This window comes from Perna viridis, chromosome 1, assembly GCF_037379345.1.
Source record: "Perna viridis isolate PV_CMFRI_1.1 ecotype Kerala chromosome 1, ASM3737934v1, whole genome shotgun sequence".
NCBI lineage: Eukaryota > Metazoa > Mollusca > Bivalvia > Mytilida > Mytilidae > Perna > Perna viridis.
The window spans coordinates 26,043,704-26,066,497 of NC_142445.1; the positions used below are offsets into that span (position 1 = coordinate 26,043,704).

Here is a 22,794-nt window from a genome sequence, read left to right on the forward strand (position 1 = left end):
AACATTGCCATTTTTAACTCCACTCAGTTGTTTATTATCAAAAGTACGAGATTTACTTGACTGTTTGGTATATTTAAAAAATAACATTCACTACTTTTGCACTGAAAGTCATTTTCCCTCTCTTTTTCATCTTCATTTCCAATTTCATATTGTATACCAAAAATCTAAGTTTTCATCATATTTTATTTAATTGTTCGTAAATATTATTAGAGTACGTTAACGCACTATTTATACAAATCCGCCAATATACACTGTGATGGGGTCTATTATGTATTTAAAAGATAACTTAAGAAACAACTATTGTACATTTAAGATTTGGAATTGTCAGTCTGGTTGCAAACTTGGTTTGCTGATGACAGCCTGTGAAGTTTATTTCTAACCATCATCCATCATATCTAGATTAAATTTTCACATACAATGCAAATATTCCTGCTACATGAATGCAAAAGCAATTTACATTATTTTAGATTTTAAAATTGAAGTTAATGTACCTTATAATGCAACATGACTATAGTAGAAATAGACATGGAAACATTAACTCTCAAATGGTCAATGTCAAACTGAATGGGGAAGGATATGATTTTAAAATAGAATCAGTTAATGCAAATTAAAATGAAGAAAAGTCCAACTATCTTGTCACCTCTTGAAAGGGTGACAACTCAACTAACAATGAATCTTGGAAATGAGAGAAAATTTCCTTTGCAAAGATCAGGACATCAACAAAATAAACTGGCAATCCACATGGAGAAAAAACATCCTATCTATTATTTGCTACGAAGTAGATATGTAACAAACGTTTTTTTTTCTTTTTCAATCAGTTGATCAACATAATTATTTAAAACTTTCAAGAAATAATAGGTGCTCAAAAATTCTTCTCTAATACCCCAATTTGTATTTACATAGAAAAAATATCCGAGATAATTGCATACTTGTTTTAACACACACACACACCAAAGAATAGTTATTCTCTATGGCAATTTGAATCCAACTGGAAACACTTTCCAGACAAATCTGGTGTTTTTTTTTTAATAACTCTTTTATTCCAATGTGTCTTCCTTTACAATGAATGAACACTTTTGTGAAATTTAGGGACATCAGTTACATTGCCTTTACCTCTAAATTTTACATAATCCACCAGTTGTTCCTACTAAAACTTTCAACTTGAATGGTGTGTATAAAAGAAAGAAGACATGCCCTGCAGTGAAAATTAAGTAGAACAGTGTCCTTAAGCCATATAGTTCAATATCGGTTTGAATGTTACCCAGAGACCTATCTATTTCACGTGTGAGCCTAGCTAGAATTGTATTAAAAGTGGGTATCAGTTCAATTCAAATTGCCAAAATAGATAAAAAGAGCAAGGAACAATCATTTTGGACTTCAATTCTTCAGAAAAAATCTAGTGGGATGCATAAATGAAATTAAAATCAATAAGATTATCTTTATTTTTTAATAAAACATTCACAGAATGAAACATTTACAATCTTACACGACAGCTATACCATTCAATTTTGAGGTTTGATGAGAAAGAGAGACTTTCATAGTAAAGTTCGAAATACTTGCAGAATTAGTGTATTCTAGTACAGTCAATCCAGTCTTGGTGACCACCTGTACATGTATTCAGCATTAGCTTATCTTAACAAAACTATGATTTATATATTCCTATGCAGAGCATTCTATGAAAAATTTTAACCTGTAAGTAAAGTGACCTTTCTTATGTGACCATGAATTAGCTCTACCAAAGGTAACTTGAGACAGGTTAGACTGTACTATATACATAGTAATGAATTAGTTTTCACAACAATAACTGTCAATAACATGAGATTGGTTTTTTAAACTGATTAAAAACAAATTAAAATAAATTTGCATACAAACATCATAGAATTGTGGATATGTTCACCTTATAAAAGTACAATATTTGAATAAAACAACATACATCAAATCAAAATCTCCAATCAATGTTTGAACACAATATTCATATTTGCAGTACCAGCAATCATATTCAAATTAAATCTTCAAGGGCTTTTCTCTTGTTTTAATTTTTTCCCTAAAATTCTTACCTCAAACATGCGAGGGACTTCTAAGGCTCACATAATTGCATACAGTTTTTTATTTTTTATTTTTTATTTTTTTTTTTGATGTGAATAAACTGTTTCATTGTAATTTGAAGTGGTAAATAGTCACGAGTCTTTGAATTTTATTCCATGACACAACTTTCAAGTGGTATTATACTGTTCCTTGTGCCGATAAAACATGCACTGTCATACTAGGTAAACCCCTACTCACACAGGCAGTTGATATCCAACAGCTACCAAAAAGGCTTTGATATGCCACATCTATTTAAAGCCACACACCAAATTTTGAATCAATCCATCCATTGGGAGTTGTCAAGAGGCAATTGGGATGGAATGATAAACAAGGTGTTTCAAGTATACCACAAACTCATCGAAAATACAATAAAAGGAAATGAAAAGTTGAAGATTTGATTTTTAGTAGACTGCAAAATAATTAGCACAGATGTACTTAACATAACAACTTTATGGCAACCTAAAAAACAAGTAAAACATTAAACAACCAGCTATTGACTCTATCATGTGTCTTCTAGCTTGGGTTCTAATACATCCGGAGATTGTGTATCCATATTTTGTATGTTAGCTATAACAGCCATTTCGTCATCTTTATGGACTTCCATTGGTGTCATGGCAACTTGGAGATCTGATCCTGGTTGTAATGCTGACACAGGATTAGTGAGCTGCTGGTACATTGATACTGGGATTACTATACCTAAAATGTTTTAAGATATAAAAAATGTGAATAAAGAATAAATATTTTTCCAGGGTAATACACTAATGAAATGCTTTGTAGAAGTTGAAACCGAACAGTCTGGCAAGAACAGACACACCACTCAAATTTGATACAGCTGAAAATATGGATTATTCATAAATAAATTAAAGTTCCAAGTTCATTCAAAGAAGTAAAAATATTTCATTACCACACATACACTGCATATTCATGTTTGTAGCAAGTAAATTACCTGTTGTGTTACCAAAATTGTAGCTGAATTATCCTTAGAATAAATATATATTAGACTGTGACATGCCCTATTTAAGTGATCTAATTTAAAGCAGAGGTTTGAATAAGGTCTGTATCAGTTTTGTTTAGGTTGATTGGTTACAATGTTTGCATTCAAAGAAAGATAACTCTGATTGTAAAATATGTCTTCTGGTTTTTAGAACTGAGAAAAGAAGTTTGAACTTGCAATTATTTTTGTCAGAATATCAGTCTACTTTTCTACACAACAAGTAGGAAGTAAAAGCTTCTTTTCTGAATTCTTGGTTAAAATCTCATGAATCATTCAAAGAATTTACAACAGATTATGTGAACTTATGACATCAGCTACTACATACCATTTAAGCCACTGTCTCCAGCCAAAATAATTTGTCCATCATCTGAGATGGTAGCTATACCCTGTGTAACAGCATCAGAGTTCATCTCAACACTGACAGGGGTAATATGAGTAAGAGCATCACCACTGGGGTTTGCCAAGGTCTGTACTGCCTGGTTAGCTTCTTGGTTCTGTAGTCCTGAATGAATCTGAAGAGAAAGAAAATCTTATCACACCATTGAATTTTTCAATCAAATTTATTACTAGATATGCAATTTATTTGTTAAAAGTATTAATGAATTCAAGGTAGGATCTTAAACTTATCATTTAAAATTGGCAAATATACAACAAATTATCAAAGCAAGAGAGTATAAGTTTTATATGTAAGCATGTCAATATCATTTCACTAGTTTAAAATTTATTGCACTTTACTCAAGAACAATATCATTAACGTTTACAGTATTTAACAGAAGTATTTATTTTGAAATTTTGAAGTTTTAAACTTAGAAATGAAAAAAAAACAAAACAAAACAAGAGGCTCCGAGGAGCCTGAATCGGTCATCTAGTAGAATTTTGCCTTTCAAAGGCAATAAATTTACCAAGAAGTTGTCCGACAATTTTGACTCAAGAAGTCTTTTGTAGGACTTGTTGTAGGATCATTTCAACAATTGAAAGTTTCTTTTAAACTATCATAGTTTTCAAGATATTGACTGAAAACTAAAAAAATGTCATTTTTCCTCTTTCAAGGGCAATAACTTTTACAAGAAGTCATCTGACAACTTTTATCCCTGAAGACTTTAGTAGTCCTAATAATAAGGATCATTTCACTTATTGAAAGAATTCGGCTAAACCTAATGATTTTGGAGATATGTGTGTGAAAAACTACTGTCTGACCCCTATGTTCTATTTTTAGTAAAAGCGGCCATGTTTTTTGACAGATCAAAAATCCCTACATTAGTTCTATGTAGGATACACAAAGAAATATTCATAATAAGTTTGATTCCAATTGATCAAATAATGTCAGAGGAGAAGATTTTTAAAAGAAATTACATTTAAAATAGCAAAAATCGTTGAAAAGGGCAATATCTCCAACATCACTTAATGGATTAAAACCAAAATTTGACCTGAGATCAATCTCATCATACTGAACACTTTAACCACTGTCAGAATTTAGTAAAACCTAATGATTTTGGAGATATATGTGAAAAACAACTGTCTGACCCCTATGTTCTATTTTTAGTAACAGCAGCCATGTTTTTCAATGAATCAAAAATCCCCACATCAGTATTATGCAGGATACCCCAAGGAACATTCATACCAAGTTTGGTTCTAATTAGTCAAGTCATTTAAGAGGAGAAGAGTTTTGTATAATTGTTAATAACAACAGACGCCAATTGATGACAATAGCTCACATGGCCTTCGGCAAGGTGAGCTAAAAATTGGTCAAAAAAGACATGTGTTTGATTATTGTTGAAACTGGTATTAGGTTGATTCAAGTTGTCAAAATAGGACTTTGCAGCATGAACAACAGTAGCTTGTATCCTATTGATCACTGGTAATAAAGACGGGCATATTGGTATAACATTGGCATATTTGTATATAGAGCTATTTTAATCACTCAGAAGCCAAAAGAGATTTCAATTGAAATTGGTACCAGCTTTTTTCAAATTGCTATAAATGCAACTTACAGCGTGAACAACTGTAGCTTGCGTCCCATCAGGGAGTGTAACAACCTGATTGGGTGCTGTGTCAATCTGTATAATAGACACTGTGCCATCAGGGTTGTTGATTGTTTGTAACATGGTGCGTTGAGTTTGCGACGTGTCCGTTTCAAATACATGTAACAGATCTTCTCTCCCATGATGCCTATAACAGTTCTTTACTATGGCTTTCAAGGCATCAGTCCAAGACACCTTTGTGAAAGAAAAAATACATGTAAATTTCAATATCAAAAGAAAACTAGTGTACAAATAACCTTTACTGCCAGAAGAAAAACTTAATTAACCACTGGGTGAGTTGGGCACTCTAACTAAAAGTACAATGCATATTACAGTTCTATCATCTTGGACAACATGCTGGAGAACCGATTAAAATTAAAAAAAAAACAAAAACAAAAATACAAAAAACCATCTTTCTGAAAAACTATGAGCAAAGCTCACTTGGTAATATCTCTGCTTCCCTGCCCAGAAACCATTTGAAACAGAATACCCTGTAAGTGATTTAAGCATTCAGGTGGAAAAACAAAATAGGAGGTGCACAATGGCATCATGTAATACAGAATATGTAAAAGTTCATCAAATTCCATTCAGCAGTTTAAAAGATGGTTCGGTCTCCCTTGGTCTTCAAATGACAAAGTCTATATTTTGCATCAGGGAACCCAGAAAGTCGTTCAGATGGAAAAACTAAACAAGAAGCGCACAATGGCATCATGTAACAAAGAATCTGTGACAGTTTCATCAAAATCCATTCAGCAATTTCAGAACTTGTGAATTACACAAATTACTAAGTTTATACACTGCATCAGAAACCCCAGAAGTTATTCAGATGGAAAAACAAAATAGTAAATTCAGCTGTTCAGAGGAGTTGTAGCTTAGATCAGGGGATGGATTGACACCATGATCACTATATACCTCCTTCTTTTAAAGTTCTAGGTTAGTAGTTCTGTTTAAGACAGGCAAATGAAAGAAGGACAGGAGGACGAGGAATAAACACAACTTTAATAGTACCTGGCATAAAAACTGAGATGATACTATACATGATACCTTTTTCTTTTGTTCTGTGGTTCTGACATCACTTCTAACATTGGCCCAAGGGACATCATCTGGCCACCAGATAGGACGACATTCCATCTTACCCCAGCCTGGCTTGCTTCTACCCGTAGAATATTTTAACATTTCTGGTATAAATGTTCTCAGCTGTGCCTATGAGAAAAAAATGATCGATCATTTTCAGCATAAAATCACTTTTATTAATTATTAATACAAGTATAAATTGTCAGTAATTAGTATGATTCATTGACTGTTAATCTAGTTTCACATAAAAATTGAAAGGGAAAATGAGTACTGGTATGCCTTTACCATCTATCCATTAAATTATAAAAAAGCCATTATATTAAAACCATATTCAAAAATGCTTATTGTATTAAACTGGACATTATTCATAGTTGGTTCCCCAAAAGTTGATGTATAACTTGTAAATGAACATCACCAGATACTCAAGTACAAATAACATATACAAAAATATCAAAATCTACAGTTAACCTGTGCACTCACAATAAATCAAAACCCTAGATTTCTTGTAATTTTTTAATTGTTGCTTTTTTATGAATTGAACTTCAATTAAAGAACCTTAGTGAGCGCCCTCACATACCCCAATGTTGGATACTCAAGTAAATTTATTTGCAAGAGAAATACATGTAGAAGGACCCCGATAAAAAAAGGAATAGGAGTTTTTAGGCTTTATACCTTTGTCTTCAAACTAAATTATGTTACTCAAAATGGTAGTTTCAAACTCCAACTGTAATTTCTTTGAGTTTAAGTTAATCCATAGTAAATATCATCGTAGTGGAACAAAACGTACACTTGACCTGTGACTTATCATGGTGAACTTGTATACCAAAAATCAAGTCAATATCTGCAAGCGTTAAGAAAAAAAAAGTCCGGAAAAATGAAGACGGACGAGCTAAAAAACATTATATCCTTGGCAACTTCGTTGTGTGGGGTGTAATAAAAGAACAGCGTTCCAATGTCCCCCGCGTAAAAAAAAATTGAAATTTTTAAAGTCACTGAAATTTTCTAAGTCTATGGGCCGTAACTTCGTAAAAATCATTCAACCGTAACCAAAGTTGAACTTAATCTGTAACTAATCATAACAAGAGGCTCCCAGGAGCCTGAATCGCTCATCTGTTGAATTTTGCCTTTCAAGGACAATAAATTAAACAAGAAGTTTTCCAACAATTTGACGCGAGAAAACTTTGATAGGACTTATCATAAGGATCATTTCAGTAAATGAAAGTCTAAATCTATCACAGTTTTCAAGACATTGGCTGAAAACTGTAAAAAAAACCTGTCATTTTCCCCTGTCAGGGGCAATAACTCCTATAAGAAGGCGTCTTGACAAATTTTATGCCTTAAGACTTTTGTAGTCCTAAAATGAAAGAATTCAGCTAAACCTAACAGTTCTGGAGATATATGCGAAAAATTACTGTCTGACCCCTGTGTTCTATTTTTAGTAACAGTGGCCATGTTTTTCGACGGATCAAAAAACCCCACTTTATTTCTATGCCGGATACCCCAAGGAACATTCATATCAAGTTTGGTTTTAATTAGTCCAGTTGTTTCAGAGGAGAAAAGTTTTGCATAATTGTTAACAACCACAGACGCCAATTGATGACAATAGCTCACATGGCCTTTTGGCAAGGCGAGCTGAAAATTGGTAAAAAAAGACATGAGTTTGAATATTCAATATTACGAAAAAGAATTCCATTTTTTTTAAATGGCTATCTCAGTAGATTTCTTTCCTATCTTATACCAATTATGCTGACTTTTTATCAATGACAAAAAGGCTACATACCAAAAAATGAACTTATTTGGTAGAAGCATTACAAAAAAAGTGTGGAAAACGCAGACAGACACCCTGAATTTCCATGTCCCCTCGCGACGCGTTGCTGAGGACAATGATGACTAGAAGATAATGTTGATTTAGAACCAATATTTATAAAACTACACCAATTTTTTCTACATACTCTCTACATGCATACAGAAAATATCTGAAGGAACCACAAACCGCCTATTAAAATCCAACAGAAGTGCCATCTGTCCAACATACTAGCATATCAGAGATACTCTTTTTAAGTATTTAAACTGAATATAAAACTACCTGTGTCATCTTCTCAACAGAAGTTGGTATACCATCTATAGAAAGAGAAGGGAGCTCCTGGGCTCCTTGGTGTTCAGCTTGTGGGATGGTTTCTGATAATGTTGACTCTAAATCCTGCAGTATCACTCCTTTACAGTTTCTCATCTGAAAAAGGTAAACAAATCTCACCTTCAGTTAAATGAATGGCTATGGCTATAAGTGCAAATATAAAATGAAAATGGGGAGTCTTGATTCCCTGATGGATATATCATACATATTTCATTTGTAATTAAGTAGTACTTCAGCTAAGAATCATGCAAAATGTGACTCATGGGTGAAAAGCTTACATATTTTTATTTTTGATATTTTGTTTGAAATGCCATAGTAAACAGAAATTAACATTTTGGTTTTTCATATAACCCTTGCTCTTAGGAGATAAAAATTAAATAGAATGCACTGTAGATTTCAAAATTAAGGGAGATAACTCTGTAAATGACACTCAAATACAATAGAATCTATTGAAATTTCAATGTTGATTATCTCCTAAGAGCAGGCAGATTTGAATGAATAATTACACATTTCATAGTATAGACCCATAAATCAACTTAATATCAAAAATAAAAATATGTAGCCTTTTCAGAGGTGTATCACATTTTACAGAATTTGCATGATCCTTACAAAGACTACTACTTAAAATAAAATGTGCATTAAGGAAGGCCTTTAAATGTCAGTGTTGTAAAACACCTGTCTACAAAAAAACATGAATGTTTACTCAATCTGGAGCTTAAGTAGCTTCGTTTCAGTCTGAGATAATTTATAGGAAATGCAGAGAAATTTATTACTTTTTTCTCTAATTTTGCTTCAATTTTCATACTGCTTGACCGGTGTGGAAAAAAATGTTCTTATCGCTAGTGACTTTTTTGTTCTCAGAGTTCGGTAGGCTTAGAAATCGATTGTCTTGGACTCCATCTTGAATCGCCATTGTAATTATATTTCAGTTAAATGAGATAATTTTGGTGTTTTTCTACCTTAAATAAGAATTATGAAGGAAATCGAGAAGATTTGAAGTGAAAAAACCTTTGAAATCATCTGGTTTCTTTTGTTTGGAATGTTTGCGTTTGTGTGATGTCAACATGTTTCCATACGAATTGGAACCATAACATTTCGCGCACTTTTCATTTTTGGGTATTTTTAACCTTTTTAGGACATTAGAGAAACAGAATCTACACTGAAAGCTTGTTGATTATGAATTTCTCACATCTTGTGAAATAAATTTTATAGTCTGAATAGCTCGGCAAGCCTCGCAATCAATACTATAAAATTTATTTCACTCGATGTGAGAAATTCCATAATCAACTCGTTATCGTATATTCTATATACCTTACTGACAGATAATCTGTGAATTCAAGTCTCCAAAAAAAAATTCCATTTCCCATCTAACCAATTAAATTACACCCACCAAAATAAGTGAAACCACAATATATAGGGTCAAAAAGATTTTTGAACAACTTCATTAAAATCTTATTTCAATAACCTACCACATTTTCTAAAGGTTGTGATCCAAAAACTTTGTAATTATTGTTAGAATTGGACATTTTACCAGGAGTACAACATAATACAACTGCTTGCTGTCCTACTCTGGTTGTATATTCTTCTATAGTCTGTTTCAATTTCCTAAAATGAAAATGAAATGATAATAAATATTTGATATATATTCATTAACAGTGCCATAAAACGCTTACCAAACTTGAAACTGGCAGATTGATTGTCTGTATATGCATGTATAAACATACCTAGTTAACTTATTAAGTAGCATTCCACCTATGAATCATGCAAAATGTGATTCATGGTTGGAAAGCCTACATATTTTTATTTTTGATATTTTGTTTAAAAAGTTTTAGTAAACAGAAATTGACATGTGGTTTTTCATATAACCCTTGCTCTTAGAAGATAAAAATTATATAGAATGTACCGTAGAATTCATAACTAAGGGAGATAACTCTGTAAATTACAGTAAAATACAATAGAAACTTGTATTTTCAATGTGGACTATCTCCTAAGAGCAGATGGATTGGAATGAATAATTATACATTTCATCATATAGATCTATAAAGCAACTCAATAACAAAATAAAAATATGTAGCCTTTTTTGAGGTGTATCACATTTTGCAGAATCTGTGTGTTTCTTACAAAAAATGCTACTTAAATGGTTATTGAAAAAAAAAAAGGAAAGCTGAAAATTATAAAATAAATAGGGAAATTGGTAGAAAAATAGATCAAAGTAACAGCATTTGTAAGTGATTTTTGATCTTATATTTACATTCAATAATGAGGTCAGATTAGTGCAAAGTAGAAAATTAGGTCAAAAAAACTTCCTCCTTATATCTATTCTCAAGTTATCATATAGAAATCATGAAAGGAGGGGGTGCTAAAAAAAATAGCATACTTCGCCAACTGAATATGGAATTATGCTGAAAATCAGATTTGATCTGTTTTGCAGTACTAAACTAATGTATAAAAAAATTTAAATCCTTTTAACTATTTTCATTTATCATGGGAAAGCACTTGGGGTCAGACAGACAGACACACTCATCAAGATAAACTGTAGGCATAACATACATATTAAAAACACAGGAACAATTGACTTAAACGCAACAAATCCCAAGGGTGAACTAACAATATGCAGGTCCTGTTTCTTCCAAGGCATCAGTTGTCTTGCTTATAAAATGTCTTCTTGAGTGAAAGATACACAAGAGGCTCCTAGGAGCCTGAATCCCTCACCTAATTAAATTTTAGCCTTTCAAGGGCAATAACTCTAACAAGGAGTTGTGGTCTCACTAACCACTTTTGGGTCAAATGGCCACGACCCCCCCCCCCCAATGTAGTATCAACAACACACTGAACCTAGAAATATGCATTGTGAGTGCATTATTTGTGTGAATTCTGATCAAAAGAAGTCAAAATAAATCTGAGAATCTGTACTTTAAAATCATATTTGTAATCTACTACAAAAAATATGTATGAATATTGTTTAAATGTCTGAGAGTAATTTGCCTCCAAGTGTCAGTTAGCATAATGATTTGAAAGCCTTATTTTCCAAGCTTTGCATTTGTATGCAACTTAAAGATGTCATTTGTCCTGGGAATTCACAGTGAAACTTTGAAAATTACTTATTTAACATGTAAAGTAATGGAAACGTTAGAAGTGGTAAGTGAGACCTGTCCGACAATATCAATTCAGGTAGACATTGGTAGGACTTATCATAAGGATCATTTCATCAATTGAAAGTTTCTTTCTATCTATTATAGTTTACAAGGTATTGGCTGAAAACTGCTAAACACATCATTTTTCGCCTTTCAAGGGTATTTACTCTAACAAGGAGTTGTCTGACATCTTTGATTCAAAGGCCCAACTTTGTAATAAGGAACATTTCAGCAAATGAAAGTTTCTTTCTATCTACTATAGATTTCAAGATATAAGCTAAAAACTGCTAAAACATTATTTTTACCTTTCAAGGGCAATTACTCTTAACAAGGAGTCGTCTGACATCTTTGATCCCTTGCAGAATTTTGTAGGCCTAACAATAAGGAACATTTTAGCAATCAAAAGAATTTGGCTAAACCTAACAAGCTTGGAGCTATATGTGAAAAACTTCTGTCTGACACTATGCTCTATTTTTAGCAATAGCTGCCATGTTTTTCAACAGATCAACTGATCAAAAATCCCCAAATCAGTTATGCAGAATAGCCAATACCCTTAGAAATATTCATACCAAGTTTGGTTCGAGTAGTTTCTGTTTAGATTTTTGAAAGTAATATGATTACAAACAGCAAAAAAAATAGAAAAAGGGCAATAACTCCAACATGGCTTAAGATCTTATCATTCTGAACTCTTTCACCCTATATTAATTTTTTAAGTAATGGCAGCTATGTTTTTTGACAGATCAAAAATCACCACATCAATGCAAATACCTTAAGGAACATTCATACCAAGTTTGTTTCCAATTGGTCAAGTAGTTTCTCTCTTAGGCCACATCAAGTTAATTTGTAGATTCTCATCTACAAGCGACTAAAAAAATGGGGCGGGTAGGAGGATTTGATTTCATTTTTCCAAAATTTATTAATTTGTTAGAGAAATTCTGGAAATATGTACTTTTGGTTATGTTTGTGCCATACCAAAGCTTTATTTCTTTAATTACCCTTATCACGTGACTAACAACGCAAACCATCCTGAGATCTGCTGAAAAATATCAAGATATTCTGTAAACATACACCATGATACTTGTTTATTGACCGGAAGTTTATAGTATTGTGTATAAGTAGAGTTGTAATGGATACGGACATAAAAGAAATCTGAACCACCTAATAAAATAAAAAATAACAAAAGTTGAGATGAGGAATAGAATCTACAAATTAACTTGATGTAGCCTTAGAAGAACTTTGAACAATTGTTAACCATGGACCCCAAGTGATGGCAATAGCTCACCTGGCCTTTGGCCAGGTGAGCTTAAAAGAAGAATGGATATTGTAAACACAAGTATGGCTATCAGACTGAAATCATCACTACAGAAGTTCTACTCTGGGATCGTTACAGTGAATCCATCTGTACCATGAGAACTGCAGCACTGCAGCTGTTTCTAGAAAAGCAGAGGATGCTTATCCTACTGGTACTCTCAGTTTTTAGTGGAGTCCAAGTTGCTCTTTTACTTTTGTTACTTTCTACATATTATTTTGGCTATTTTATGTTCTTTGTAGGGTGTGTTTTCCTTTCATGGTCTTTGTCCCGGGATTGCATTCTTTTGATACCCACTAGAATCTTGGTTCTCTTGATTACTCTTAAGTAAGCTCTAAAAGGCCCTAACAATGAAAGTTACAGCAACAAAATCCACTGTAACATAATTATAACACTTCTTCAAAATAATACTAAAAAGTAAAATTACGACACAAAGTCAACTTAATGACCAACATCTGATTGCGGACATGCCCATAAAGTCTGCTGTGGAGTTAAACTACATGTAGTTTTATAAAACCATTCCCCTATAATTTAAGGTGAAATACATGTATGAAATGCAACAACAAGCAAACAAACCATAAAATTTAGGAAGGAGGAATATGGTGCAAAAGTATTTTTCTTTAAATCTGATTGGCTTAGCCTTGTTTACAACATTCTAGATCTACATACATGTACATATTTGAAGTCAAGACCACAATTTTGAACAGAGTTATTCGCATTGGATGAAAAGAATTTTTGGATCATACAAACAAAATTGCATGCACGATGTTTTACTCCTTCAATAAAAGAATAGACAAGTACACAACTATTATACCTAAGCAGTCTTGTTTGCTGTCTTTTCCTTATAGATGGATTAGTTTCAAAAGAATGTGGTCTTTTCTTTTTTCTACCTCCTGCTATTGCTGCTGCAGCTGCTAGCCCAACTGTACCTAGGTCAAAGGAAAAGCAAAATATTGCTGGTTATAACAGTTCAGAAATTTTAACTTGCCGCATATGGATAAATAGACTTCATATGTGAACCATTGGTTTCCAGAGGGTCTTAAAATTTTTTGTTTGAAGTTGTTGTTAAAATATGTTGAAAATGTATAGAAACATCAGTGGTCATTAAAAATTTCAAATGTAATCAAAAAGATTCTGTATGTATGAAAAAAGTACTCATGGTTTAAGCATTTTGACTTGGGACTTCATTTTTTTTTAATTTTAAGTAAAGGGAAATAACTGTCCAACCCAATAGACTGGATTACCGTCCAACTGGATCAAAGTACAGCAGCAGACTTCAAAGGGTTATGTCCCTTTGAAAAACCTGTTTAAATGGCTTGTCTTTTGATTTTGTAATTATGAAAAAAGACTATTTATGTTAACTAATCATTTATGTAAGTGTTGCTATTGGTTACATCCAAATCTAACTTTTTTGTAGGATTTCACATATTAACATTCTGATTATAATTTCAGTCTTGAATTAACATAAAATTTATGCCAACCTGCAGAGGCTAGTTGAACAGACACCTCATCATCCCCAAGAAGTTCAGAACTGTCAAATGAACTCTCAGGTGAACTTGGCTCACTGATGCCATCACTCAATATATCTGATGAACTTGTGTAAGTCTGGATTGCAGTACCAGGGACAGCTGAGGAAACAATACTGGCACTTATCATTTTCGACTACTTTTATCATCTGAAATAAATCAAATTCCGTTGTTAAATAGTAGAACAATAAACTTTTTTAGTTGAAAAAAAAAATTAAAATGTACATAATTATTTTTACCAGTAAATGTAAGTGGACAGTTATGTATTGATATTTTTTAATATATGTCTTTTACAGTTTTACGTTTTTTTTTTGTTTTCTTTTCAGAACTTAACACAACATTTTGTTATTGTAACAGATACAAAAGTAAAAATGTATTATAAGGTTCCTAACTCGGTATTACCTGGTGTGTTACATTAACCTGCTAACTTCCTAGTCAGGCTGAAATTGAGCTCTCAGTGCTTCTAAGGTCAAAGGTCAAAATTTCAATAAAAAAAAAAAAAACAAACCAAAGCTTAAAAGTACATTTGTATCAAAACCTGGCTTGTAAGACTTGTGCACCTTTAAATATGGCTGTAGCTGAAGACAAAAAGGACATACATGTACAGTTACATGACTGGAAATTAATGTTGAATATTCGTGTATATTAATCAAGAATTTGAATTCTGAGCAGGGCTCTAGGTTATCTGCCCATCTGTATGTGAATACATGACTGGCATTAATAAATACATGATTTTGCAAACTTCGATTGTACATGTTTCTCTAAATCATCCACATGTAAGGCTATCTTCAGTGACAAAAATGTGTTCCTGCCTTAATCAGACCTAAGAAATTCCAGGGAATTTATATTAAACAAATATACACTTCCTGGAAATAGTGACCCTGTATTTTTCAGAAGGTCATGAAATGAGGGAAAAAACTACAAGGACAAATACTTTATTAGCCCAAACTCACATTGGAAATACTGAAATATGGTTATGACTCAGTTACAACAATTTAATAAAACATGTTACACATTAGATGTACATGTACCTACATGTATGTGTCCTATCACTATTACTATTAGAGGGATTGTTAAAAAAACATGCTTCCCACATGTTCAGTAAAGTACTGTGTACATTTCCTCGAGTCTGAGCGAAAAACCGATGAATACACCAATATATTATTAAAATAAATGTTTTCCCTCGGTTGACATCTGTGCATGTAAAATTGGCAGACAAGGGAGACAACGTAACAAAACCAGCCATTTTGTCTGAAGGTGCTTCTCTGCCAAATGAGAAGCAATTTCATGTCTACAATGAAAAAAATGCGGGAGTTAGTGTCAACATAACGGTGACACTGCGTGCGCAATATACTGACAGGTGCGAGATAAAAAGACCTTGCGTCTGCGCGACAATTCAACAGGCTTGCGCGAAAATCTCCGTGTGACTGTGAGATGCGACATGACATTGTTAGTGATTCTTCAGCCATCTAATTGGGTTAAATGGGTCCCAAGCGAATGACAGGATAGCTAATGGAAGCTTAAGTGATGCAAGAGAACGTATGATTATGATCTCGTGAAATGAAAAATGCGTTTGTTTCGATATCTTAAGCCTAAATTAGAAATGCGACTGCGCAATTGGACAAAAGGGGGGATTCCAACTTGAATAATATTATTCGGTTTATCAGTATATAAACGACTACTTAGCGTGTCTATCTTTCAATAAACACAAGTTAATTAAACAGACGTGATGTTTATCTTTTTCTTACCAAAGATACCCAAGGATTCGATGGTCAATTTTGACATTCCAGGCATTCATTATGCGCGAAGTCGTCCATTTTTCACTTCCATTGAGCACATCGATTACTTCCTAGAGGGGGATATTATAATTTACAACGATAGCGCGACACCTATATTTTAAAGGGAAATCATTTGGCGGGATTTAATTGGTCTCGGTATTGTATTAAGGTCTCAGTATCGTATTAATTTTCCCATAGACTTCTATAGTGAAGTGCATATTTTTAGGATTTTTAAAAAAATATGTAAATTGATTCAATAAAACTTTCACTTATGTAGCATTTCTAAGGACATGTGAAAAAATAATTTCCTGCAAAGAAAATAGGGTGAGTCCACGAAGATTGGACAGAAAAGTAGTCTTGAACTATAAATAGCCATTTTCCCTACTTTCACTTTCGTTTTGCACTCACCTAACCAACCTTTTCAGTGGAACATTTTTATGATATTATGTTAGATTTTCTTTTAAAAAAGTTCTTCATCTTACAGTGTGATGTTTGCTCTATTTTTTAAGTCATTGTTCATGTCTTTTGACAAAACATTAGTTTGTAGAGAGGCAAAAAGAAAATGCACTATATTTTTATGGCATCCATGTTTTGACATACACCCGCTCAGGGATATGCAATACGATACTGGTACCTATTACTAATAAACATTTCAATATAATCCTAAAAGTTGTTGTTTTTCTGCTAGAGTATTCATTTCCATACTGAAAATTCAGAATATCATTGCCCTGCTACAAACATGAGTTTTCTATTAAAATTTTTATATAGGTACCCTATTCCAGGCATAAGACTAATATCTCAATGTTAGCCAGAAAATATTACTTTTGATAAAAAGCTGCTGCATTAATCAAACTAAGCAACTTTGTGGTTTATTCTGACATGGTAGATACATAAGCTGTACTATGAGTTCCAAATCATTATTTAATCCCCACTTGTGAGTTCCATATATGGAAATATTAATATCCGAACCTCCTTTTTTGTCTTTAACTCAAGGGAGCCTCTTGTTTAAAGTAAAGTATAATGACCAGTACAACCAACTGTTTTAAACTATAGATATGGTCATTTCAATTATAATAAATCCAGAAAAAATTATACCAATATCATAGTTTTAAAAAAATATAGCTTTTCATATGCAGAAAATACAGATTTTAAGCCATTTTGGTACCCCAGGCAGATACAAATGGACCTCAATGTCACAGGAAAAGGACTTTTTCTTTAAAACAGATAGCTATGATGCAAGAAATATAGTTTACTGGTATAAATATTATAATAACAATTGTCTGCTTTAGATACTTTTTGAAAAAATTCAGTTTTTATATGAAAAAACACCATTATTTTTCTTGCCGCATTAGAATCTGTCCATTTGAACCACTAAAAAAAGTCCACTAAAAAATTGGCTGATGACTTTTGTGACATTTCTGTGTTTAAATCAACCACACAGTTATATGGCAACTCATTTTAGCTATTTATTTGAAAGAAAAACAAAAAATAAAAAAAATATTCATTTTTTCATATATAAGAGGCAATGTATGGAAAATGACTATTTTCAAGTCCTAACCACATACTTAAAATGTGTTGTAACTTGAAAACTATCCTTTATGCAGGAGTATTACTTGCTTTAGGTTACCTGAATATAGATATGCTCATCATAAATAGTCAAGATAATAATTTTATTGAACTGATATCCTACAAATTCATGAAAACAAAATGCATTTCCAAATTTGGTCAAGATTAACCATAAATGCAAAAAACCAGAGCTACCATAAAAAATCAGGTTCAAAAGTTGGCTAATTCATCTTAAAAGTGTTACCTGTATTGGGGTACTACTTTTTCAGCTGGTAAAGACCACTTGCTGAATATCCAACTTTACTTGAAAAACTGGCTTACTAGGTCTCAGTATCGTATTAATTTTCCTATAGACTTCTATAGTGAAGTGCATATTTTTAGGATTTTTTAAAAAAATATGTAAATTGATTCAATAAAACTTTCACTTATGTAGCATTTCTAAGGACATGTGAAAAAAAATAATTTCCTGCAAAGAAAATAGAGTGAGTCCACGAAGATCAGACAGAAAAGTAGTCGAACTATAAATAGCCATTTTTTCTAATTTCACTTTCGTTTTGCATTCATCAACCCAACCTTTTCAGCGGAACATTTTTATGTCATTATGTTAGATTTTCTTTTAAAAAAAACTTTGTCATCTTATAGTGTGATGTTTGCTCTATTTTATAGGTCATAGTTCATATCCTTTGACATAACAGTAGTTTATAGAGAGGCAAAAAGAAAATGCACTGTATTTTTATAGCACCGATGTACGCTCAGGTATATGCAATGCGATACTAATACCAGTTCAGATGGTCTGTCACGATGTCTAGGAAAGTTTAAAAAAAATGTGCACCAATTTGAATGATATGGTGAATTTCGGAAACGCTTACTTTATTTATTTTTTGGGGGGATGTATGTCACGTGATGTATTGAATTTTCAATTTTATTATTATGCTGTATTAATGGTTTCACATACGATGGCGCCACCATGCGTTAACAGTAAAATAATTAGAAAATGTAACATCTTTCATTTGTTTATTAAACTAAAGTAAGAAAAAACCGAATCCGGGTCTATAACTACATGAAGGTGTAAAACCATTAAAAGTCCCATTATTTCTATGTTGAATTAAGCAATTTTCAAGGTCCCAATCTTTTTTAAATTTGTTAAAATGAACTTTAACAGGTTTTATCATAGAGGGGACCCTTTAAAGACTCTCTCATAAAATTTGCAGCATACCTTTAATGGCTTCTAAGAAAGAACGGTGAAGTAAAAGTAGACAGGTACTAAAAATACTACTTTCCTTTTGGAAATTTGACAAATCAATGGGCTTAAGATCTAGACTCTGACAAATTATTCTCTACATCAGAGTTCAAAACTGTTGTATTCAGTGTGTACCTGACATGATAAGCTTTCAGATGATACCAAGTTTGCATATACTGGCTAAATCACAAAAAATATACAATGCATCCTAAGAACTACTTTGTTTTTTACGGACTACTTTCTGGTATGTGCAGGCGACTGGTATTATACCTGAAGGTAAATGAGACGAACGCCTCATGAAAATACTGACATTTTTTTAACAGTCCAATTATCGAGTAATCGTTAATATACTTCACCACATCCAATACATGAACAACATTATTGTAGATCGTTTTGTTTTTCGCCGTCTCCTTTAAATGGATGTCTGACAAGTATTATAATATGTCCAAATGCGTTGAGGTACACATTTACCGACAATCCGTCAATTAAATCGCATCTATTTCTCGTGCAGCCAGGGATTCTTGCGAAAGAATTTAAGTATTACATTCCATGACGGTCATTTGGTCATAACGGTCGTATAAACATTGGTTGAAGACTGGATCTTTGAAGAGAAAGTTTACAGAATCAGATGGAAAGCACGGACAAAGTATTAAATATAACGAGAATGGGTATGAAGAATTTGTCAAGGAGACAACAATTAACTCCATGGAATGAAATTTTCAGTTCAAGGCCACCCATTCACGGGTCTTCTATAAACGATTAGGAAACCCTCACACCACAGGGCAGGCTGCAGCTGCCCCCCCCAAAAATAATTATACACAAGTACAGCGAAAAAGTTGCCCCTATATACATGTACTCAAGTAACATAAAAATAAACTAAAAGGTGAAAACGAAACAAGACATGCAGAAGCCAGAAATTCTTGACGTGGAACAGACGCAAACGATGTGGCGGGCTTAAAGATTTTTGGCGTAATCACACACACCCTTTAAAATCTGGCCAATGTGAAAAAAATATAACACAACAATTATGCCGACATGCTGACTCTGTGTATTTACTGCTCGACTACAGATGCCAGTTTATTATAAAAAAAAAACTTCCAAGTCGTACATTAGATCAGATTTTGACAAAGCAAAAGAAAAATACCACAATCAAAAGAAAGAAAAAGAAAAACAAATAAATCTATGAAACATGGCCTATAGCTAAACTTGACATGCCAAGAAATCCTCGCCGAAATATCCGGTCTACCTACGGCACTAATTATTATCTTTGGTAACGGGATAATACAAAGACAATTTGCCTTTGTCGCTGTCTCTCCCTACGTCATCTGCAGTTCCTTGAGTTCGTGTTCTATACTGTCTTTCGCTAAGTTGTTTTAGGTCGTCCTTTTGCCCAGTGATGTCCATTGCAGTGGTATTTTGGTAGTACTTTAGCTTTCCATACTGAAAATATGTTCCAGTCATCAAAAGCGCCTTTATTTGATTTGATGTGTTATACCGGTGGACTCTGTCGTTTCAATAGCTTGCTGTTTTGAATTTTTTTGGGCCAAGATACCATGCAGATCCATTGGATGCAGCTGTGATGAAAACTAGACAGTTCTCTCGTGTCTGCCTTTGAAACTCCAACATTCAATACCATATAGTAAAACAAATTTCACGTTGCTGCTGTATAGTTTTATTCTAGTTTTTCTGCTGTACTGTGTTTTGTAGCCTATGACATGCTGTTCTTGCTCATTTCAGTCTGTTTTTAATATCTTTATGTGAAGAGTCTTCGGTGCTTCTGACAGTTTCTAAATAAACAAAGAAGTTGGTTCTGTAAGGGCAAAATGTGGCCTAAAAGCAAAGTATACATGAAGAAAATTGTATGTTGTTTCTCCAGCTCTGATGCGTTTTATAGTTTATTTGATTTGTTTATGGAAATTATTCGAACATACACGGTCATATATACCCTTCAAACTTGGCTGAGATTTGGAAAATCTGTTAAAAAGGTTGTAAAACACCAAAGTTTGTGCAATTTTAACTCTTTTAATAATGACCACATGTGTGTTGACTCCCGTGCTTCATATATTTTGTGTATAAATGTCAGTAACAACTCGTGTAAAAATATTTGAGTCGACAGATGTGTAGCCACTTCTGTTCCACACAAAAACATCTTAAAAATTGCAGAAATGATAAAAGTTGAAGGGTTTTGTAAAATTTACATAAATGCATACTAATATTTCTGGAATAACGTTCTAAATCACGCCAAAACATCTTATATTCAGTGTAACCATTTTCCAATACTACTACTACCTAGAAATCAGCTTAAATCAAATTTTCACTGTAAAGTCAGCCTGATATCTTGACCTACACTTAGAAGTCGATGGTAAAGGAAAACTATTGACCAACGTGATGACTTTTCATTCCTTTCATCTGTGGCAACATCCCTTCAGCACCTGCGTATGGAGTGTTCATATCACAACTCATACGTTATGCCAGAGCTTGCCGAAACTACGCAGACTTTTTATATCGCGCTATAACTCTAACAAATAGGCTTCTGGAACAGGGTTGTGTTGCTACAAGATTGAAGTCATTACTACAGAAGATTTATGGTCGTAATCGTGAACTCGTGGATCGTTATGGTGTATCCATCTGCACCATGAAAACTGATTTATTCAACGGGTCATAGTTTTCCTTTCCTCGTTGTCTACCCCGGATTTGACTTTTTATGAGCAACTCGGCGGGTGTTTCTAGAAAAGCAGAGGACGCTTACCCTACCGGTGCACCTGGTCCATGCTCTCAGTTTTTAGTCCGAGTAGCTCATTTGCTTTTGTTATTTTGTATGTATGATTTTAGTTACTTTATGTTCTTTGTTGTGTATGTCTGTTTTCTATTTCTTGTCTTTGTCCCTGGATTACATTCTTTTGATTACCGCTACAACCTTGGTTCCCTTGATTACTCTTACAAAATTACCCAAATTATGAGACCATAAGGGGTCCTTACTAAACTTTTCCCTTTATTGACTTTTAGAAATTCTTTCCCATCTTCTTCTAGATTACGTTGAGTTTGGGTGTTAAATTTCATTTCTTCTGCTTTCAGTGTGTTGAATTGGAGTCCAAATTGGCTTACAAAATAGCTGAGGTGTTGCAAGATATTTTCTTGCGTACAATCATGCCGAGATGATAGAAGAGCAATGTCATCTGCAAATCTAGGTCCTCAAAAGTTGAAAACATGGACCATGTTATTCCTCTTTCTCAGAACCCAGTCTATAGGAACCAGATAAAGAAGATGGGCGAGATGATACAACCTTGTCTTACTCCAGATTGTACTGCAAACCAATGTGTCCGCTCTATCTATGGCACTAATTATCTTTGGTAATGGGATAGTACATAGACAATACTTAATAAAAGTTTACATAGACAATAGTTAATAAAAGTTCACTAATGCCTAATTTTCTCCGCGGGCTGCATTCCCCTTTAAACGGAGTGAATGTCTTAGCATGGCTCGGCTACTTTTGAGAAAATGTTGCAAAATTTAGAATGCCACTCATTTAGTTACACCTTGTTTTAATTCTTAAAAGAATTACTAAAATAATAAATAATTAAATAAATAAAAAAAAAAAAAATACAACTTTTATTCGTCTTTTAACTTGCCATTTAAATAGAAATTTTTCAGCAATATATCTGTTTTTTTCTAATTTGTACTTTAACCTTATGGTGAAAATCAATATTGATATTATAGTACCATTTACACAAAATGCAGTGTGTAATAGGACATAATATGCAATAGAATAAACTCTTTTGTTCAAAATGCACGAAGAATGTTTTAAACATATCATTGAAGATATCTATATTAAAAGTGCTCACTTAATAGTACATACTAGTATCTGTAACATTATCTACTGTAATCTACTTATTAGTGATTTGACATAACTGCAATTATTAAAAAAATGATATA

The 22,794-nt window shown here is 33.0% G+C and overlaps 1 protein-coding gene and 1 long non-coding RNA gene across 4 annotated transcripts; one reads left to right on the plus strand and one right to left on the minus strand.

Moving 5' to 3' along the window:
* Positions 1 to 1,424: 1,424 nt before the first annotated feature.
* On the minus strand, positions 1,425 to 16,156 carry LOC148627970 (nuclear respiratory factor 1-like). 3 transcript variants are annotated; one of them, XM_088582460.1, is made up of 10 exons: positions 15,655 to 15,850; positions 14,680 to 14,855; positions 14,233 to 14,426; positions 13,566 to 13,680; positions 9,778 to 9,913; positions 8,261 to 8,404; positions 6,145 to 6,303; positions 5,071 to 5,295; positions 3,405 to 3,591; positions 1,425 to 2,781 (listed from the first exon to the last, which is right to left on the minus strand). In XM_088582460.1, the coding sequence occupies exons 3-10, from the start codon at positions 14,405 to 14,407 to the stop codon at positions 2,588 to 2,590; spliced, it is 1,335 nt and encodes a 444-aa protein (XP_088438586.1). In that variant the 5' UTR covers positions 14,408 to 14,426; positions 14,680 to 14,855; positions 15,655 to 15,850; the 3' UTR covers positions 1,425 to 2,587. The 3 variants fall into 3 exon arrangements, with proteins under 3 accessions (XP_088438586.1, XP_088438567.1, XP_088438577.1); XM_088582441.1 differs by lacking the exons at positions 14,680 to 14,855; positions 15,655 to 15,850 and adding an exon at positions 16,026 to 16,156; XM_088582451.1 differs by having other exon boundaries at positions 14,680 to 15,866.
* Positions 15,688 to 22,385, plus strand: LOC148627971 (uncharacterized). Its single transcript, XR_015922080.1, has 3 exons — positions 15,688 to 15,816; positions 18,288 to 18,377; positions 21,937 to 22,385. It is a non-coding gene; the product is annotated as an uncharacterized LOC148627971 (long non-coding RNA).
* The last annotated feature ends 409 nt before the right edge of the window (positions 22,386 to 22,794 follow it).